General features: G+C 36.0%; 1 protein-coding gene across 5 annotated transcripts in view; it reads right to left on the minus strand.

The window, feature by feature from the left end:
* Window positions 1-19,943, minus strand: part of oxsr1b (oxidative stress responsive kinase 1b) — a 143,237-nt gene that overhangs the window by 86,888 nt on the left and 36,406 nt on the right. For all 5 annotated transcript variants that reach the window (XR_015524347.1, XR_015524348.1, XM_087308330.1 and 2 more), the window contains 1 exon segment: window positions 13,027-13,135. Coding sequence is in view for 3 of the 5 variants with exons in the window: in XM_087308330.1 (XP_087164456.1) it covers window positions 13,027-13,135 (109 nt within the window). In the remaining 2 variants the exon portion in view is untranslated.

A 19,943-nucleotide genomic window follows, 5' to 3' on the forward strand; every position in this document is an offset into this window, starting at 1 on the left:
AACTAAATAAGGTAGGTGTCAAAGCACAGCTAATAAAGAGATAAAGCTGAAAATCAAATGAATGAATGAAAAAAATCATACTAAGAAACACAAATGCTTGTTTTGTGGGCCAACAAGCATCTTTCGCACTGGCATGACCTTTGAGCTTCTTCAGACGCTTAAAAATAAACTGCATAACGTCCAATAACTGGATCTGGCTGCTTCCCAAGAGTCCTTGCCATCCTTAAAAACAGCCTTTTAGTGTTGTTTACATATATACACAACTTAATTTGATTATGTGACGCCAAACAGACCAATATTGTTTTAACCCTAAGGGACACAGACATGGACACCAAAGCAAACGTTTTAGAAAGCAACCTGTTAAGCCCTAATTTTCACATGACATTTAATTAAGGCACATATATGAGAGTTCATGAAGAGAATGTTCCATCAGTAACTTTATTAACCAGTTCGCCTTTTTCCCCTTCTTTTTGAGTTTGGAGGACGACCAGCACCTCCTGCAAAGAGTACAGACAGACATAAGCTCTTAAGGGAGTTTATGTGAACGGTGTAAAACTAAAAAGAGCGCTGGTCTGGCCTCCATGTGTCAGCGAACGCTCTGAGCGACCTGAATTCAGACATCACTTACACAAAGACGGTCTGTTCATGAAAGCACCCTAGAGTTGCATATTAAATTCCTGTCCATGTGAGAAGTTGGAGGCAAATACAATTTCATCCCATTAGCTTGAGCAATCAAAACTCTGAAATGAGATTCTGAGAAAAAGAATTCAGATTTTTGATCCAGTAAACTGATGGTCCAAGGCTTACTTCATTGATGCAGATTGGAAAATTATGAGCATGTTTGTTGTAAAGTGACAGTCCAGTAATAGATATTTTTGGAGAATGGAACATGAATAAAATGTTGAAATGAAAACTTTAATACATGACCAATTGAAAGCAAGCAAGATTTTTTCACCTGGTTTTATTAAAGACATAGGTCACCAAAACAATACGATTTCCTCACCATTTGCTCAACTATGAGTTTTTTTCCCTGTTGAATATAAAACAAGATATTATAAAGAATTTTGGAAAAAAAAAAAAAAAAACTTGACATACATAGGAGGCATACAAAAAAATACAGCAGAGGTCAAATGTTGCTTTCTTTTACAAGACAGTATGTCTTTATAAGTGTTCAACAAAAAAATAAACTTAAAACGGTTTTTAAGCATGTGATGGATGAGAATGTAATCACAAAAATTTTGGGGTGAACTATCCCTTAAAGTTAAATTTAGAACTTTTTATTACAAAAAAGAGAATGTAATACATTATTCAAAGAGAATTCAATGTTGTTGTGTTCTGTAAAAGTAAAGGTATAACAAAAGCACACAAGACAGCAAAACTGAAAGTGAGAAAATACAGCTTTATACTGAGCTCAGTGATTTACAACTCTCAGCTCAGTGATTTTTTTCCTCTTTTTACAAAAAGCAAAAACCTAACACTAACAAAAAAATGGAAAACAAAACTTGTGTAAGGTTGTATAACTCTGCCCCCAAACACAAGAATGTGGAAATAACATTTGTACCCTCTGTAATAAAAAAAAAAAGAAAAGAAAAAGAAATCTTTATCAAGTTATTAAATCAAGATTCATTTACTTGGGAAGCACAATTGCAAGAGAAGACTTGTTCACTGTGAAACTGATCAAAATAAAACAGGTTGAGAATTAAAATAAGAACAAATATCTGACAACAGACTCAGTTGAGTCAACTTAATTTATATGGAAAATCCATTTTCCAAAAATCCATACACCACTGACAGATATTAGTTCTTGTTATGATTATAAACATCAACCAACTAATCATTTTTAGCTTTTCAGATAAAATAATTTGGTAACACTTTACAAGAAGGTTGTATTAGCTAATGTTAGTTAGTGCAATTACTAACATCATCAACAATGAACAATACATTTAATACAGTATTTGTTCACGTTAATGAAAATACTGTTGTTCATTGTTAGTTCATGTTAACTCACGATGCATTAACTACAGCTAACAAACATTAATTTGGATGTTAATAATGTATTAGTAAATGTTGATCTATGGTTAATAAATCCTGTATAAGGATTGTTCATTATTAGTTCATGTTAGTAAATATACATTAACTAATTATCAACTTCATTATACATTGTGAGCAATAGTTTTGTTAATTTAAATAACCAAATTCAGTGATTTTCCTTTCATTAAAAGTATGTTTATGTCTTTAAAAGCAAATATTGTATCCTTTAGGTCACTAATGCGTTACAGTAGAATATGCTTTTTTAACTTTTCAATAATAAGTACAGTTTTGCTATAGTTTGAGCTAACAAATGCAGTCACAGTGACAGATTCCCTTTAAGATCATTTATAACATTTATTGAAATCCTGTTTACTAAATATGGTTCTAAAGTACATGCATACAATTTTGCCCAGGACTAAAATACTGCATTTTCAACATCCAGCATGACTCACCAGGAAAAACTGACAGATCACAGCATGGGAATCAAGGTAGTTTATCACACCCACACCCTAGTTCACGGTAAAAGTGATTCCAAGAAACAGAAAAGGGGCTCCTGTGTTTTCTTATTTTGGTTTCTTTTTCTGCACCCCATTCCTCTTTCATGGATTTAACAGAGGTATCTTCGATCTCCAAGAAGCCTGAAGGCTGTTTTATATAAAACCTGGAATAAGTGAGCATTCGAATGAAAGAAAAACAGAACTGTGTATGTGTGTGCGGGCATGTGTGTGGCATGAAGCCAGTGAACTGCTGACTGAGTGAACAGCACATCGCATTTCAGTGACGAATACGACCTGGATTAAGAGCCGTCCAGCTTCAACAGAGAAAGAGAGAGATCTTGGCTAATGATGCAACTTTATTTTACAACCCTGTGTGGGGCTTGAGAGTTAAACAAATAGAAGAAACCCTAAGTGTCATACGTATGGTGGGAGGCAACAGAGCAAGAGAAATAAACATGTCGCAAACTTTCCTCAATCTTCTAGAGATGACAATAAACTTAAAACACTTGTTTACAAAATATAAAAAATGAAAACTCTGTTGTCTTGGATTCAAAATGTTCCAATACATAACATTATACCTAAAGAGTACAAATGGAGATATTTAGTAAAATGTTCACACTGCTCTTTTTCATACAATGAAAGTAAATGATGAGCACAAGCTACAAAAAAACTAGAAATAAAGTAAGTCTAAAAGCTAAAAAGATTTTGAAGTGTAAAACCACACAATTGCAATATAAGGGGTTTCTTGATCTTGCTATAACGTGAATAATTAGATTTGATAAATGGTCATAACTAGTTTAAAATGGGTAAACTAGGTATTGAACAGGTCGTGATTTTTCCTGGTAAATAGATTTCTAAAGGAGCTATTGGCCTGAAATTGACAAAGATTTTAGTAAAAACTGCTGAAATGTATTCAATACTTTGTATAATATGTAATGAGAGCTTTAATACATCTATTGTAAAGAGAATGAATTCTTCCATTTTTGAGAAAAACAGTGACGTGTTTAATACGTATTTTAGCCGCTGTACTGTATGTGTTGGCTAGGGACTTTCCTAGCAAAGATTTATGATTCTGATTCTGATTGTCGTGCCAGTGGTGTAGTGGTTAGTGCGTTGACACATGCACTCTGGTGCTCATGGCGATCAGAGTTCGATTCTCACCTCGTGGTCCCGTGCCGATCCTTTCCCTCTTTCTGCTCCACATGCTTTCCTGTCAATGCCAATACTGTCCAATCCATTAAAGGTGCATGAAAACCCCGAAAAAATAATTATAAAAAAAAGTCATTTTTTATTCTGAAATGGTTTTGAAATCATTGACTAAAGCAGCAAATGTAACAGTGTTCATTTTTTTTAACAGAAACTTGACGTGCTAGTAACGTGACTGAATGTGAATGTTCTTATCCACTCATCGAAAGAAGAGTGCAATGTAGAGGACTATACCAAAAAGTAATTCAACAAAAGTGGTTAGTTCTGATCTTTTTGTCATTTTAGCCTTGTCTTCATTAAAAATAAAGTGCTGTTTATTAATCAGAAGAGTTTTCTGTCAAGTTTTTGTTTCAGTCAAGTTATAGGCAACAAACCTTTATATGGTTTTCACCTTTATTTTCATTGATAAATTAATAATGCAATTTACTTGCTAGTTTGATGATATTGATTTATTGGTTTAAATTAATACTTAAACGGATCCTTGAGATTTAAAAACTTATCTTTCTTCCTCTGTCTTTATTATTAGAGCACCAATTGGATATAAATAAACAATGCATGTTGAAAGATGTAGAACATCTTATCAAAATGTATGTTACATGTAGATTTTTAACCAATTAAAAATGTCAATAACCGCTTAAAAATAACAACAGTCATTTTACCTTAGCATGTTTTTGGAGGATCATAACTTTGGTATATTCATTTAGATTACAGGTTAAAAAGCAACAAAAAGGTTCCATTTAACACCTCATTTTGCATCCCCCAACTACAGTTTTAATCAATATAATTACTATTTTGCTTTGTATATTTATGTCTATTAACATCTTCTGAAAGAAATTCATTTGGCCAAAAGAAACACCAGAGAAAATAAAAGACAAACATTTTAATGTGATTAAAATAAATTAAAATCCAGGCCAAATTCATCATTGGAGAAGTACTTTTACATACCAAATTTAATTCAGTTTTGAATGAAATAGTCCTTTGACTAAAAATCTAAGGACCAAATCAACAAAATGTGTTGAATCCCAAAAATGCTACTCATCCAGAAAAGCCTCAAGCCTATGAAACCCCATGCTGAGGAGTGATCGAAATGCGACTGTAAACATTTCTCATTTCATCAAAAACCATACAAATCAATTTCTGTCTTGCTCACATGAGCCAAACCTCTAATTCCAAACGCCTTTTAAATTGCCGTGTCAAAAAAGCATTCCTGATATTCTCTTGAGCCACTTCGAGGAAAAGTATTACCAGGAAAAGTCCCCAATGCCACTTATACTTCCACAACAGGAAAAGAAAATGGCTCTTTGTCCAACAGTTGACAGACTATCTGACACGACTGGCTTCCTAAGGATCCTGCACTGATCGTGGGTGGAACATGCCATGTCGTGCCCACTAGGCCAAAGGGCACAAGGCCATACAGGGCTACTGATGAGGGAAAGATTACTCCAAGAAAACAAGGGCGGAGGAGCAAAGGGAATCAAGGGAAGATAGGAAGCATCTGTTGTCTCTCAGCAGGCTGTGACTATGGGCACCATGCCATGTTTCAAAACATCACACTTAAAACGTAAGACAGCGACAGCTTCAATAATTATTGCAAGGAAAATTTAAATAACTCTTGGTAAGCTGCAAGATGGATGAAAACAACAAAAAATATATGTTAAGACTACAAAAAAGTGGGGTTTTTTTTGGGATTCAAGACTGCAACATTGAGTTTTCTTAAGGTGTATGTGTGTGTATGAGTAATTTGATAAATGTGCATTTAGTATTGAATGAACAACATTTGAGTCGTTGTTGTTTGAATTTGTGATTTTTAGTCACTTTTGTAATTCTTTACATATTCAGATGCATGAAAGCACTGAGTAAACGATCTGTTTGCAAAAACATGTTATACGTAATAAATGATCAGCAAAAAATAAAAAAACAGCTGTTTATGATGAAAGAAAATTTTAAAAGTCTAAAAACTTACTGCATTTTAGTTAGTTTAAATTGTATTGTGTAAATGAATTACAATGGCTTTTTTCTAATACATGCTTCCATTACATATCATATCATAGGATAAAAATAAAACAAAAATAAAAAGCAAAGTAAAATAATATAACAAAAAATAAATGTAATAAATAAAAACTAAATCAAATAAAAACTAAATAAATTACAAAAACCAAATAAAATAAAATAATATAATATAAAAACAAAAACAAATAAAATAAAACAAAAATAAAAACAAGATTAAATATATTAAAAAAAACAGAGAACAGAAAACAAAACAAAAAACTAAACAAAAACAGAACAAAACAAACAAAACAAAACAACAAAACAGAAAACATATCAAAACAAAACATACATTTCATGATTTTGTACATTTCTATGACACCTGTTTTGCACAATGACCCACTTACATCCATTGCAGCACCAGTGACAGGGAGCAATGTGTGCTGAAGTTGTAAAACTCCCATCTAGCTGTAAAAGATCTACTCACAAGTGCTGTTGAGAGGCCAAAGAGGACAACCACTTCTGTGCTTTGTGCTAATGAAGTTATTGATCGAGCTCCTATCTCACATACCTTTGAACCTAACAAAGGCCGGGCTCAGAAGCTGACTTTCTGCCAGATCTGGTCTTCCAGAAAATAAATGTTGTGAGCAAAAAACTCAAAGATGTGCTATCGTGTTTACGTTTAGGTTAAGGACGTGTCTAGGTTTTAGTTTAAGTTAAGAACAATAACTGTAAAGTACTAAATATATCAGACTGTAGAGTGGATAGAATGAACATTATTTTGGAATAATGGTCTTAATGATTACAATAAAACAGAGACTCAAGATAATTTGTTTCATAGTTATTTTCCTGAATATACTTCCTCTATAGTGAAACTATGAAATGCCACCAATCTGCTTCATGAAAAATCACATTCCCATTTATGTCATCACTTCTGACAGCTGTCGAAGGGAATATCACACACGTCACTGTCAGGATGGGACGGTTAAACACACAGTAGTCACATTTCAAGGACAGCTTAAAGCCACAAACTAACAGCTGACTTTGAACGGCACGGCTACAGTATTCCACTATTCACTGAAGAGGAATGACCAGATTTGCCTTCATAAATAAAGGAATAGCTGATCCAAAACTGAAAATCCTCCCAATTTTCTTACCCTCATGTCATTGTAAACCATCAATGATATTTTGAAAAATGTTTTAGAGTTCCCCTATTATGTTATTTTAAAGCTTCCTAATTTGGTTATGGAGGTTGCCTATCGTAGGATTATATGAATCCAGAATACATTTTTGCACTGGTTGCACTCATGTGCTTCATTTTCTGTTGAACCACAGTTGCAGAGATATTTAAAAAAATATACATTTATTTTTGTTGTCCTTAAATGGTTTTCGCACCATTGAGAAATTAGGTCACACATGCGACTAAATTGGTAGCATATCTCTGCAAGTCTCTGCAAACCTCACATGGTCACCCACTGCAGCTAAGAAGGACTGCGCCCAGCCAGTACCTGGATAGGAGACCGCATGGGAAAGCTAGGTTGCTGCCGGAAGTGGTGTTAGTGAGAATAGCAGGGGGCGCTCAATCTGTGGTCAGTGTAGGTCCTAATGCCCCAGTATATTGATGGACGCTCTATACAGCTCAATGAGCAGCACTCTATACGGCTCAGTGGAATGTGGAGGAAAAATATTTGTTGGCAGCGCTTTACCAACAGAGAGAGATGGAAAGACATTACCTGATGGATCGTCGGTAGTATTTCCAGAAGATGACTATGTTGCAGTTTAGCTAAATTAATTCACGCCTCCTGAAGTGACCTGCAATGCGCCAGCTGTTTGCAATGACTTAAAACATTGTTTTTTAGCCGAGCTTAATTTTCGAAATGTATAGTTTGACAAAATTGATGTATACAAACCATATAGTATACTGTGAGCAGGGATACAATCAGCCAGCGCAGTCGTAGCTCCATAGTCAAAAGTGACATTTTGTATCTGCCTGTTTACTTGCAGGAGTTGCATTGGCATTTTCCAGCATATGAACTCTGACCAATCGAAAAGCAGTTTAGGAAATATGTTCAATAACATCTGGCCAATGAGTGATGTGAATTTTGACACATGACTGCATTTTTGTTCTTTTCAACTGGTTCGGACCAAAGCAATCAGATTGTGTGGCAATACAGAAGTGAATGCACCGATGGAAGTGGGTAGGTTTAGGGTTAGGTGTTTGGTAAAGTGCTCAAAAACATTTCTGAAAGAATGCATTTTTATAAAATGATTTGTACTTTACATATACATAGACAAACTGTTTAATTGGATGAATTATCCAAACATACAAAAGCACGGGAGGACCCCAAGAGTAGTAAAACAACGAGTCAGAAGTTAGAATGTGTTTTCCAAAGACACGAGGTATAGGTAAACTGCATAAACCAAATTGGCAGTAGTGTGTGAATGGGAGAGAGTGTGGGTGTTTCCCAGAACTGACGTTTGTACTGTCAGTGCTGGGTTGAGGAAGGAAGGGCATCAAGGGCATCTGTCTGTTTCATTCTGTTGTGGTGACTCATGAAAAAGTAGAGACTAAAGGCTGATTTACACGTGCGCACACGTATGCTATGGCACGGCCTACGCGTTGACTCAAAGCCCTCGCCGTGGCCATCAGTGTTCCTGAAGCGCACCTCTCAAAAAATGTAAGTACACGTTGCAACGACACGTAGTGCAAGCTTTGTGATTGGTCGGCTTGGTATTGCTGATGAGTATGAGCAGGACAGAGAGCTGCATGAGCCCGATGGACCGATTGTTTCCAAGTCCTGTGAAGAAGCTCCGAATGGAAAGTTTTGTTTTGTGTTTACCTAATGGTTAAAGTTGTTGCACTTCCGCCAGTTCATGCCTCAAAATGAGAGAGTTTGAAAAACTTGTACATTAAGGAAGTGTTCAGAAAAAATAAAACACCAGCGAAGAAACTCAACACAGAGGAACATAAACACCTCACTGCCACTTAGTGTTTCCGAACTGTTATTGCAGAGCAACAGAAACAGCGTGCAGAAGTAAATGCATGTGCCGTGGGTCACGCCGATCACTTGACTCAGAAGTATAAACCAGGCTTAGGCCTGAATGTGAGTGAGTGAGTGAGTGAGTGAGTGAGTGAGTGAGTGAGTGAGTGAGTGAGTGAGTGAGTGAGTGAGTGAGTGAGTGAGTGAGTGAGTGAGTGAGTGAGTGAGTGAGTTGAAAAATCACAACAGTTGACCTTCCTCATCTCTATTATCAGGTTTATATCTATTACTTTTAAACCAGCTGCCAAGCCCAACTGTGAAAAGAGAGCCATTGTTATTTAGGATGAGCCAACCATGATGTGCCCTACATGCCAGATTCCAAATGTGAGAAGACCACCTAGATATTTGTGTCTTATCTTGGTTTATAGGATGGGCAGTGTGCCACCTGAGCATCTTCAGCTGGCAGAAGCAGAGAGAGGGGGGCACGACAGTTGATGACAGGCATAAACTGAATAGTGATTATCCAGACAGAGTGATTTCAGCTCTGCACAGAGAGGAAGAAAGGCTGCATCCCACCACTGTCAGTGTCAGCACGAGCCAGACTATAATCTCCCCATTCAGCACTTGGCTGCGTCTGGGACAGAGCATTACACGCTGGCTTGAAACATATCATCAAACTCTCAGCAGTGGCTTTACACAATGAGGTTTGGGAAGACGGGAGCACTACTGGAGCTTAAGGGTACAGTGAAATCAAGAAGCAAAATGTTCTCTTTTAAACAAGAGCTGCAATATAATGAAAAAACATGACATGATGTGACTTTTTTTTTTACCTGATGATTTGAACAGGTCTTTTTGGAGCGATGCTTCTATTAAACATTTTATTAAAAAAAATCATTACTCTGTTTTTGTAAGTTATTACTTTTACTCTGAAGATTTTGAGTGGAAAATGATGGTCAGGTTGAATAATTTTGGAAAAACAAGGAAAATGTGGGTGTTTATATTTGGGTTTACTTGTTACAAGAACTAACTTGAACCTACTTTACTAACTATCAGGAGTACTATAGTAAAGTAAAAATAACTAAATTTTGCTGATGGTCGTAAAAACAGTATTAAAAAAAAGTGTATCTGGTTTTCAGAAGAATAAATCACTGTTGATTTCATGAGGAAAGGTCACGCATCAATATGAAAACTGTCAGCACATGTATTTCTTTAATCAAAGCACACCAAGTCACCATCATCCCTTTATGCACCCTTAAATAAAACTATATACAGGACCTTCATGTGCAAAACACACACACACACACACACACACACACACACACACACACACACACACACACACAACACACACACAACACACACACAACACACACACACACACCAATCTGTTTGCACAACATAATGTGTCAAGACTGAAAAATGCTGTGCATGTTTAAGGAGGAATTTCTCAAAAGCCAGAAATACAAGACTGTGAGGAGCAGTAATTCTGCAATCCTGCATCTAGAGAGTGTCAGGCTGCTGCGGCACTAATGCATCTGCTGTCTGTGATTAACTCCACAGGGGAGCCTGGCAGACTCTATTATCATTCTGACGGGTCATTTGAGATCCTAATCACTGGCTGTGGTGCTCAAAACTCAAATACAAATGCATAAACCAACAGAATCCAAAGACAAGGGAGAGTTATGTGATCAAAAATTACTGTAGAGGGACAGAGCCATCATAAGTAGGGAAAACAAACTTTTACTACATCTACACCCTCTTTTAAAAATAAAGTGAAATATACATTTGGCTTTTAAGGAAATCACAACACAAAATCCACAAAACTGAAAAAAATAATGTTGTTAATCCAGTAGGAGAGCTGATGGATGGATGGATGGATGGATGGATGGATGGATGGATGGATGGATGGATGGATGGATGGATGGATGGATGGATGGATGGATGGATGGATGGATGGATGGATGGATGGATGGATGGATGGATGGATGGATGGATGGATGGATGGATGGATGGATGGATGGATGGATGGATGGACTTGCAGATGAATGAATGGATGAATAGATTGGGATAGAAAGGTGGATAAATGGATTGTGATGCATAGATGGATGGATTGGGATGCATAGACAGATGAATGACTGGATTGGCATGCATGGACAGATGGATAATTAGATTAGGATGCACCAACAGAGGAATGATTGGATTGGGATGCATAGATGGATAGATGACTGGATGGATGGATGGATGGATGGATGGATGGATGGATGGATGGATGGATGGATGGATGGATGGATGGATGGATTGGGATGCATAGATGGATGGAAGACTGAATTGGATGCATAGATGGATGGATGACTGAATTATGATGCATATACAGACAAATGACTGGACTGAGATGCATAGACGGATGGATAAATGGATGGATGACAGGATGGATGACTGGATTGGGATGCATAGAAGGATGGATGACTAGAAGGGGATGCATAGATGGAAGAATGATTGGATTGGGATGCATAGATAGATGGATGACTGGATTGGCATAGATTGATGGATAGATGACTGGAAAGATGGATGGATGGATGTACTGGATTGACATGCCTGGAATTAAACGGATGGACTGATGGATTGGGACAGATGGACTGGGACAAACAGACAGATGGATTGAGAGGGACTGATGGATTGGGACGAATTAATAGATAGGGAGGGGTGCATTGATGGGATTGATAAATAGGATTGGGACTGACTGATGGCTGGATTGGGTGTGATGGATGTTGGATTGGGATTGTTTAACAAATAGGTATTGAACTGTATAGATGGCTGAATAGTTGGACTGGGATAAATTTTTGAGATTGGATTGGTTGAATGGCTGGATCAGGATTAATGGAGAGGATTGGACTAAAATTCAATATATGGATGACTGGATTAGGATGCATGGATGAATGACAGGATTGGATAATATGAGTGACAGATAATCAAGATGTACGGAGAAATTGATTGGGATGAGTGAATAAAACTGAAATATATATATATATTTCAGTTTTATTCACTCATCCACTCATCCCAATCCATTTCTCCGTACATATATATATATATATCCTCACTCATTCCATTCCATCTAAATCATCAATATATGTATATATATATATATATATATATATATATATATATATATATATATATATATATATATATATATATATATATATATATATATATATATATTAGCGCTGTCAAAATTAACGCGTTAACGCATGCGTTAGGCGTGTCAGGCCCGTTGAGGGGTGTCAGGGGTGGAGTGAGTGACGTATCTGAGTAGGGGGGAGAGGGGTGTGCAATGTATTTAACAGCCGGTTTGCAAGAAATTATCATTCATTTGCGGGCATTTGGGAGTCTCTGTGCACTTGCGGGATACTCCTAGTCTTAGCAACTGGATGAATGTAAAGGAAGATTAAGCAAAATTGTTTCTACTCTACAATTAATGTTCTCAACTCACAGCAATAAAACTTTACAATGAGTGCAACAGTTTGTATTCTATAGTTTATTATTATAATTTTTCATTTTTCATATCTGCAATTCCTGTATTTTGGCATTTTTTTTGCAGTCAATTTAGAATCCAACATGGAAATCAATGTTTTCTTTATTGGCATTGATTGTTTTGAAATTTAAATGTCATTAACATTCCTGTGTTTTAATTTCTGTAATAAATATGGCTGTCAAGCCAGGATCTTGATGGTTTATTGTGGATATGTTGTTTACATGAAGAAATCTGTGTTACAAGTTAAACAAAAATTCTATTAAAAAAATATATTTTGAATTTAAATATTTTTTTCTTGCGTTTACATTAATCTTACATTTAAATAGGCAAAATTACAAGTTTCAGTATTTTAAATGCGATTAATCGCGATAAATTTTTTTAAAAAGGTGCGATTTATTAGTTAATTTTAATCGATTGACAGCTCTATATATATATATATATATATATGTATATTGATGATTTAGATGGGATGGAATGAAATGAGTGAGGACTGGATTGGTTGAATGGATGGACTCGCATAGTAGATGGCCTCGGTTCAGGTGGATGATTCGGACAGTATTTAAAGTGGATCACAAAAAAAGTTTATGAAAATGGTCTAAAAATACCCACATTCTTGTTTTAGGACAACTCTGAAAAACTTTTCTGATCCACTTCAACTGCTGACTACTATATACTGAATACAAACATGTCTTGATGACTTAAATAGTTTATTTCAGTGCTTTTGTTCCCAGCAACGGAATAGATGAATATTAAGTGACTGAAAAGAAGAAAAAACAAAAAGGACGTGACATACCACCACTGAGCAGCTTCATGACCAACCACAGCTCATCCTTCACCACAAACGAGGTGTAGTACGACACAATGTTGGGATGGTGACACTGGCTCATCGCCTGAATCTCTTTCTACAGAGAGAGAGAGAGAGAGAGAGAGAGCGAGAGAGAGAGAGAGAGAGAGAGAGAGAGAGAGAGAGAGAGAGAGAGAGAGAGAGAGAGAGAGAGAGAGAGAGAGAGAGAGAGAGAGAAACAGTCACTCATTACTGACAGTAAGTTGATTTAAAGAATATTCATTCTAAATGATTAAGAGTTTGAACAAACTGAACAAAAGAACATTTGCTAAAGGGAAGTAAGAAACAGCAACAAATATTCAGTGTTCAATGCTGCACAGACTACAGCAGCTCCCCATAAGGCCTTTGCTGTCTATAGAGTCACATAGTCTGTGGTCCAGAATGCACTGGGCCTCATGGCTTAACCAAATAGCTGCGGTGCCTCACAATGGTGCCATTCCAGATCTGGATTAATGTTTAAACAACTCTAGCTCAGTTGCACAGTTGGCAAATCTTCAGGTTCAGCACAGATATTTACGCACTTCAGGTGAAATGGTACTTTTTCATTAGCTGACTCGTGTAAGATGCACCTCCGCTGACCGCAAAGCACGCACAAACAGTAAAAATAAACAACATCAATCTAAGTATACTGTAAACACCCTGACACCTTCATCTGACTGCCTTACAAGCTGTTCCAAATAACCCGGGCATGCAAATAAATAGGTATACATGTTAATGTCAATATCAATAAGCAAAACATTGCAGCTTGATTGATTTTTCAGCAATCGAAAACAAGCAGTTTTCCTCTCCACCTCCTGTTTATTTGCTAGTCTTTCCAGTTGGCTGAGCAGTTGAAGTGAAAGCCTTGAAGCTCAGAGAGACTGACAGCTAAGGTAATATTGGCACCATAGCCAAATCTATCATTCAGAGCCCTGCCCTAATCATTGGATATTAAGGGTTTACTAATGATATTAGCATTTCTGGTGATACAGAGCAATTCTGCCATTTTTGATTAGCTGCCAGGTCTTGTTCAAATTAGTCACATTTAATGCAAAGTAATAAAAGTAAAAAAAATAAATAAATAAAAAAAGAAAAGAAAGAAAGAAAGAAAGAAAGAAGGTAAGAAAGAAAGAAGAAAGAAAGAAAGAAGACAAGAAAGAAAGAAAGAAAGAAAGGTGTTTCACAGCTTAAATAAAATGAAAATTAATGCTTCCAAACTTCAAAAGCAACTGCGTAAATGAAAATGTATTTAATTGCAAAAATGTGTATGCAATACATAATAGCTTACAAAAAGAGTGAAAAGCATAATAAAATAGTGAATTCATTTCAGGCCCAATTAGAGCTGGGCAATTTGGCCTAAAATCAAAATCTTGATAAATGGAACATTTTACAAGTATAAGATTTTTGAATAAAGGGTGCATTGTTTTATTTTAAAATAATTGAACAATTGAATTGATTATTTATTGAACATCAACATTGAACGAATGAAATTAAAACACACATTGCCTAAAACCAACAGTCACTTTTTTTTCTCCTTTAAAACAAGGGGGAAAAAACTTAAACAAAATAAATAGTTTTCAATGTTTTTCATATTAAAAGTAAAAAATAAGCAGTATCTCTCCAAAAGAAAATAATTGTTGTTATCTTGCAAATAATATATTAAACAGTGCATTTCTTTCATCTTCTGTAAACAAATATTTTTATGTAAATAACAATTTTAATGTAGTGCATTTACAGTGCATCCGGAAAGTATTCATAGCTAGTATTCATAGTATTCATTCATTTTTGTTACAGTCTTATTCTAAAATGAATTAAATTCATTTGTTTCCTTAAATTTCTATGCACAATACCCCATAATGGCAATGTGAAAAAATATTTTTTGAAATTGCTGCAAATTAACTAAAAATAAAAACACCTGAAAAATCACATGTACATCAGAATTCACAGCCTTTGCCGTGAAGCTCTGAATTCTGTTTCATTTTTGAGATGTTCCAGCAGCTTAATAAAAGTTCACCTGTGGTAAATTCAGTTGATTGGACATGATGTGAAAAAAGCATATACCTGTCTGTATAAGGTCCCAGGGTTGACAGTGCATGTCAAAGCACAAACCAAGCATGAAGACAAAGGAAATGTCTGTAGACCTCCAAGACAGGGTTGGCACAAGGCTGGGGAAGGTTACAGAAAAATTTCTGCTGCTCTGAAAGTTCCAATGAGCACAATGGCCTCTATCATCCGTAAGTGAAAGATGATTGGAACCACCAGAACTCTTCCTAGAGCTGGCTGGCCATCTAAGCTGAGTGATCAGTGGAGAAGGGCCTTAGTCAAGGAGGTGATCAATAACCCGATGGCCACTCTGTCTGACCTCCAGCGTTCTTCTGTAGAGAGAGGAGAACCCTACAGAAGGACAACCATCTGTGGACCAATCCACCAGTCAGGCCTGTGAATAGGGTTGTGACGGTAAGGAATTTTCCCCACCAGTTAATCGGCATGTGATGACATCGGTAATACCGGTATCACCGTGGGAGTGGGCGTTTCTTCATTTCCTCTTTTTTTTCTGCTTTTAATTAGCTTATAAATGCGTGAGTATAATACTTTCACTTTCAGTTTTGCGAGAGTTGCCAATTCGGCATCAATTGTTTGAAAGGATGAAAAGGAAACTACAAAAAAAAAAATCCCTGTTATTAAACAAACCATAACTTTTATTAACACAACGAATAAAACACAACAATGTTACAGGCTGAAAAAACTGTGGAAGTTGGAACCATACAAATAACAACCATAAACGCCTATATTATATATTAACAGCTTAGTCCTTATGAACAATCTGTTTATAAAATACATTATTAACGAATCTATAGGCTATTGAAGAATAAACCGAATATGAAATATGATCCTTGCATAATGAGAATATAAAAAAATCTTAAGAATTGGAACATTACAATATGTAAAAAATCTAAAGACTACAGGCTAAATAAAAGCGCCTCGTCAGAGCTAAACATCACCGCACACGAGTCAGTTTACAGCCTGTACAGATCACACAATCTCAATAAACAACATGAAAATGTATAAATATTTTGATAAGTATTGTTATGGAAAATTTATAACTATATGATCTTGCTTTTTGGTTATATCGATACAGCTTTGATCTCTCTTACAAGCGGCAGTTACAGGCGCTGCATAAGGGCGTCTCACACTGTCAGTGGCGGAATACACACAGCACTGGCAAGATGTTTTATTTTTATTTTATTTGTTGCAGATTTGCGCGTTGTTCCTTTTAAAAAAATACTTTATTTTTTAAATCTCTCAAGTGAATGCTGTCTATCGAGTAACATCCTCTCCCTCGGATTGGAGTTCAGTGCGCAGTAAGACTATGACCAACCGCACTGTAACTTTAAACACTACAGGTCCACAGCTCTGGTGTGTTATGAATTACATGTTTTAAATGACAGCGAGACATGCTACGTTTAGTTTTTATTGTAAAATATACATTATAACCCAGTACACAGTAAAATAATATGTTTTGAATGGCTTGTCTATTGACGGCGTATATAGCCGTTAATTAAATAGGCTGAGCATATTTTCATTAATACTAATACACATTAATACAAATTAGCCACCCTTTGATTTTTTTTTTCGTTTACATATATTTTTATCAAACGAAAAATGCAATGAATTGTTAATTTTGGTTTTCATCTTATTAGAATTAATAGGCCAATAGTTTATAGCAGGCGTGTCCAAACTACGGCCCGCGGGCCATCTGCGGCCCGCAATCAGTTTTGTCGCGGCCCGCGAGGCTTTTTATAAATATCAATAGAATCTGGCCCGCTATACAAAAATGAACGTAATTCAATAAATAACCACCAAGTGTCGCTATTACATGCATTCAATTAAGCAGCAGTTCTTGATATGATCTATCTATCTATCTATCTATCTATCTATCTATCTATCTATCTATCTATCTAATATTTTTTCTTCTGGAGAAAGACTTATTTGTTGTATTTCAGCTAGAATAAAAGCGGTTTAAATTTTTTTATGAACCATTTAAGGTCAAAATTATTAGCCCCTTAAGTCTTCAGAACAAACCATTGTAATAAAATAACTTGCCTAATTACCTTAACTTGTAACTTGATTAACCTAGTTAAGTCTTTAAATGTCACTTTAAGCTGTATAGAAGTGTCTTAAAAATATCTAGTCAAATATTATTTACTGTCATCATGGCAAAGATAAAATAAATCAGTTATTAGAAATGAGTTACTAAAACTAATATGTTTAGAAATGTGTGGAAAAAAATCTTCTCTCCGTTAAACAGAAATTGGGGAAAAAATAAACGGGGGCTAACAATTCTGACTTCAACTGTATATATATATATATATATATATATATGCGTGTCTGTGTGATGTGTGTAAAATTTGGCCCGCGACAACGTTGTTTTTTTTGCATCTGGCCCTCGGCCCAAAAAGTTTGGACACCCCTGGTTTATAGGCTACACAATTCATATCTTTGGCTCCAATTGCGTTTTTACAGATATCCTACCAATAGACTTTTTTTTTTGGCTCAAAGACATTTATGCCTTTTAATTTCAGTGGTGTATTTTGACAGATTTCGTAAAGGCTTCAGCTATTCTACCTGTCAGCTGCACCTGCGTAAGTTTTGCAGCTCGATGTCTGAATGAGAGAGAGAGAGAGAGAGAGAGAGAGAGAGAGAGAGAGAGAGAGAGAGAGAGAGAGAGAGAGAGAGAGAGAGAGAGAGAGAGAAACAGTCACTCATTACTGACAGTAAGTTGATTTAAAGAATATTCATTCTAAATGATTAAGAGTTTGAACAAACTGAACAAAAGAACATTTGCTAAAGGGAAGTAAGAAACATCAGATCAGAGATCAGTCCTCAGATTCGATGTGTGGCCGCACGTCTCAGTTACTTTATAGCAATTTTTAATATTGGCTCATCTAAATAAACTTTTCATTTATTAAAAGCCGAAATATTGCCAGACAGAAGAAGCAACTTTCGGTTTTTGAAGAGAGCGGCATCAGTTATAAAAGATCCGCGCACACACAGGATGCGCTCTTGTCGGCCTATTTATTATGGATTTTTTTTACATTAAACACATAATCAAGTGGAAAAAAGAACAGCTGAACTTCGGAAAAAGTGCTCACATTGCCACGATGTTGTTTCTCTGCAGTTGGATTGTCAATGGTGCGGCATTGCTAAATCACCCATTTTAATAAAAAAATAAGATAATTATAATTAAACTTTGTGAGATGATGGTCGTGTGATTTTTTTAAAATGAGAGTATGCGTTGCGTATTTATGGCCATTGATCTATCCGCGACCCACCCATAGTTAAACATGAATGTGCATGTATAAATTAGTTATTTTTAGATACTGCCACCTTTGTCAGGCAAAGTTTGCAGATTGCCTCATTAACGTCTTCAGGTTCTCTTTTGCATTTGGTTTGAACCCAAAATATTGCCAAATAGACACTTTTGCATTGCGTTTTGACAACAAACCGTCTGCCAATAGGATTTAGGTCTGGGCTACACAAGGAAATTCACAGAATTGTTGTAAAGCCACTTCATTGATATTTTGGGGATGTGCTATGGGTCATTGGCCTATTAGAAGATGAACCGTCACCCCAGGGTTTAATTCAGGATGTCTCAGGATTTGTCTTCTAGTTCCTGCTGCTAAAAAAAAACTTCCCCACAGCATGATGCTGCCACCACCATGCTTCACTGTAGGGATAGTATTAGCCTGGTGATGAGCGGTGTCTGGTCTTCTTCAAATGTAATGTCTGGCATTCACTCCAAAGAGTTCAATTTTAGTCTCATCAGACCAGAGAGTTTTGTTTCTTATGGTCTGAGAGCCCTTCAGATGCCTTTTAGCAAATTCCAATACTAAGGAGTGGCTTCCATCTGGCCACTTCACAGGTAGGCTTGCCACGATAGACGGTGTTGACGGTGATACCGGTGTTAAGACGCAACACCGGTGACATCACTTTTCCACCGTGACACCGTCCCCACATTTGTTTTTTTTAAGTATTCAGTTTTTTTTTTTTTTACATTTATTTGAAATAAATGGAAAATACAATTATAAATAATTGACTTAAAACGAGAGCATGCTCTATAATTAAAATCTAAACATAGCTACAGTGCGTCATATTTCATTTACCACGTGAGGAGAAAAGAGGAGTTGAATTCTGTGCCACCCATGCTCATCACCGCTATTAAGTTGACCAATTGCAGAGCTTCCGCTACAGAAAACATCAGCATAAACAATCTAGTTACAAAGATTTCAGAAGATAATAGACTTAAATAAGAATTTGACATTTATTTGTCAGGTAAAGATTTTCCATTCCATTTCGCATATTAAACAAAATAAGCCAATTCAGAAATGTGAAACATCATCATCAACTTCAAGAGTTAGAGATTAATACCTGATTGTGTAAAAGTACATTGCAGAAGTCTTGGTGCAGAGCTCAGAGACTCACAAAACCCAAATTAACAGATATAAAGGAAATTGTAAAATATTAGTTAAATTAAGAACACTTTACCATTCACACAGAGACATTTAAAATGATACCAAGCATGAATACAAAGCCACAAGATACACCACATTCAAAACTTGGTCATTCTGTGTAATGTGAGTGAGCTGCTCTGGTGTAGATTGTAAAGTTCAGGGAAGAGAGGGGGGCTCAGGATTGGGGACAGGGACTGGGACAGTTGAAGACCTGGTTTCCTAGCTGATCTATTTCTCAGATTAGAAAGTTTATTGTTTTAGTGCCTGACAATTCTTGTGGTCTTACCTCATGGAATTTCATAACAGTTTAATATTATGGAAAGAGCCATCCTTACAACTTTATAAACAACTTGACTGTATCAGAGATGAAAAAGA

This window comes from Danio rerio, chromosome 24 (assembly GCF_052040795.2).
Source record: "Danio rerio strain M-AB ecotype USA chromosome 24, GRCz13ab, whole genome shotgun sequence".
Lineage (NCBI taxonomy): Eukaryota > Metazoa > Chordata > Actinopteri > Cypriniformes > Danionidae > Danio > Danio rerio.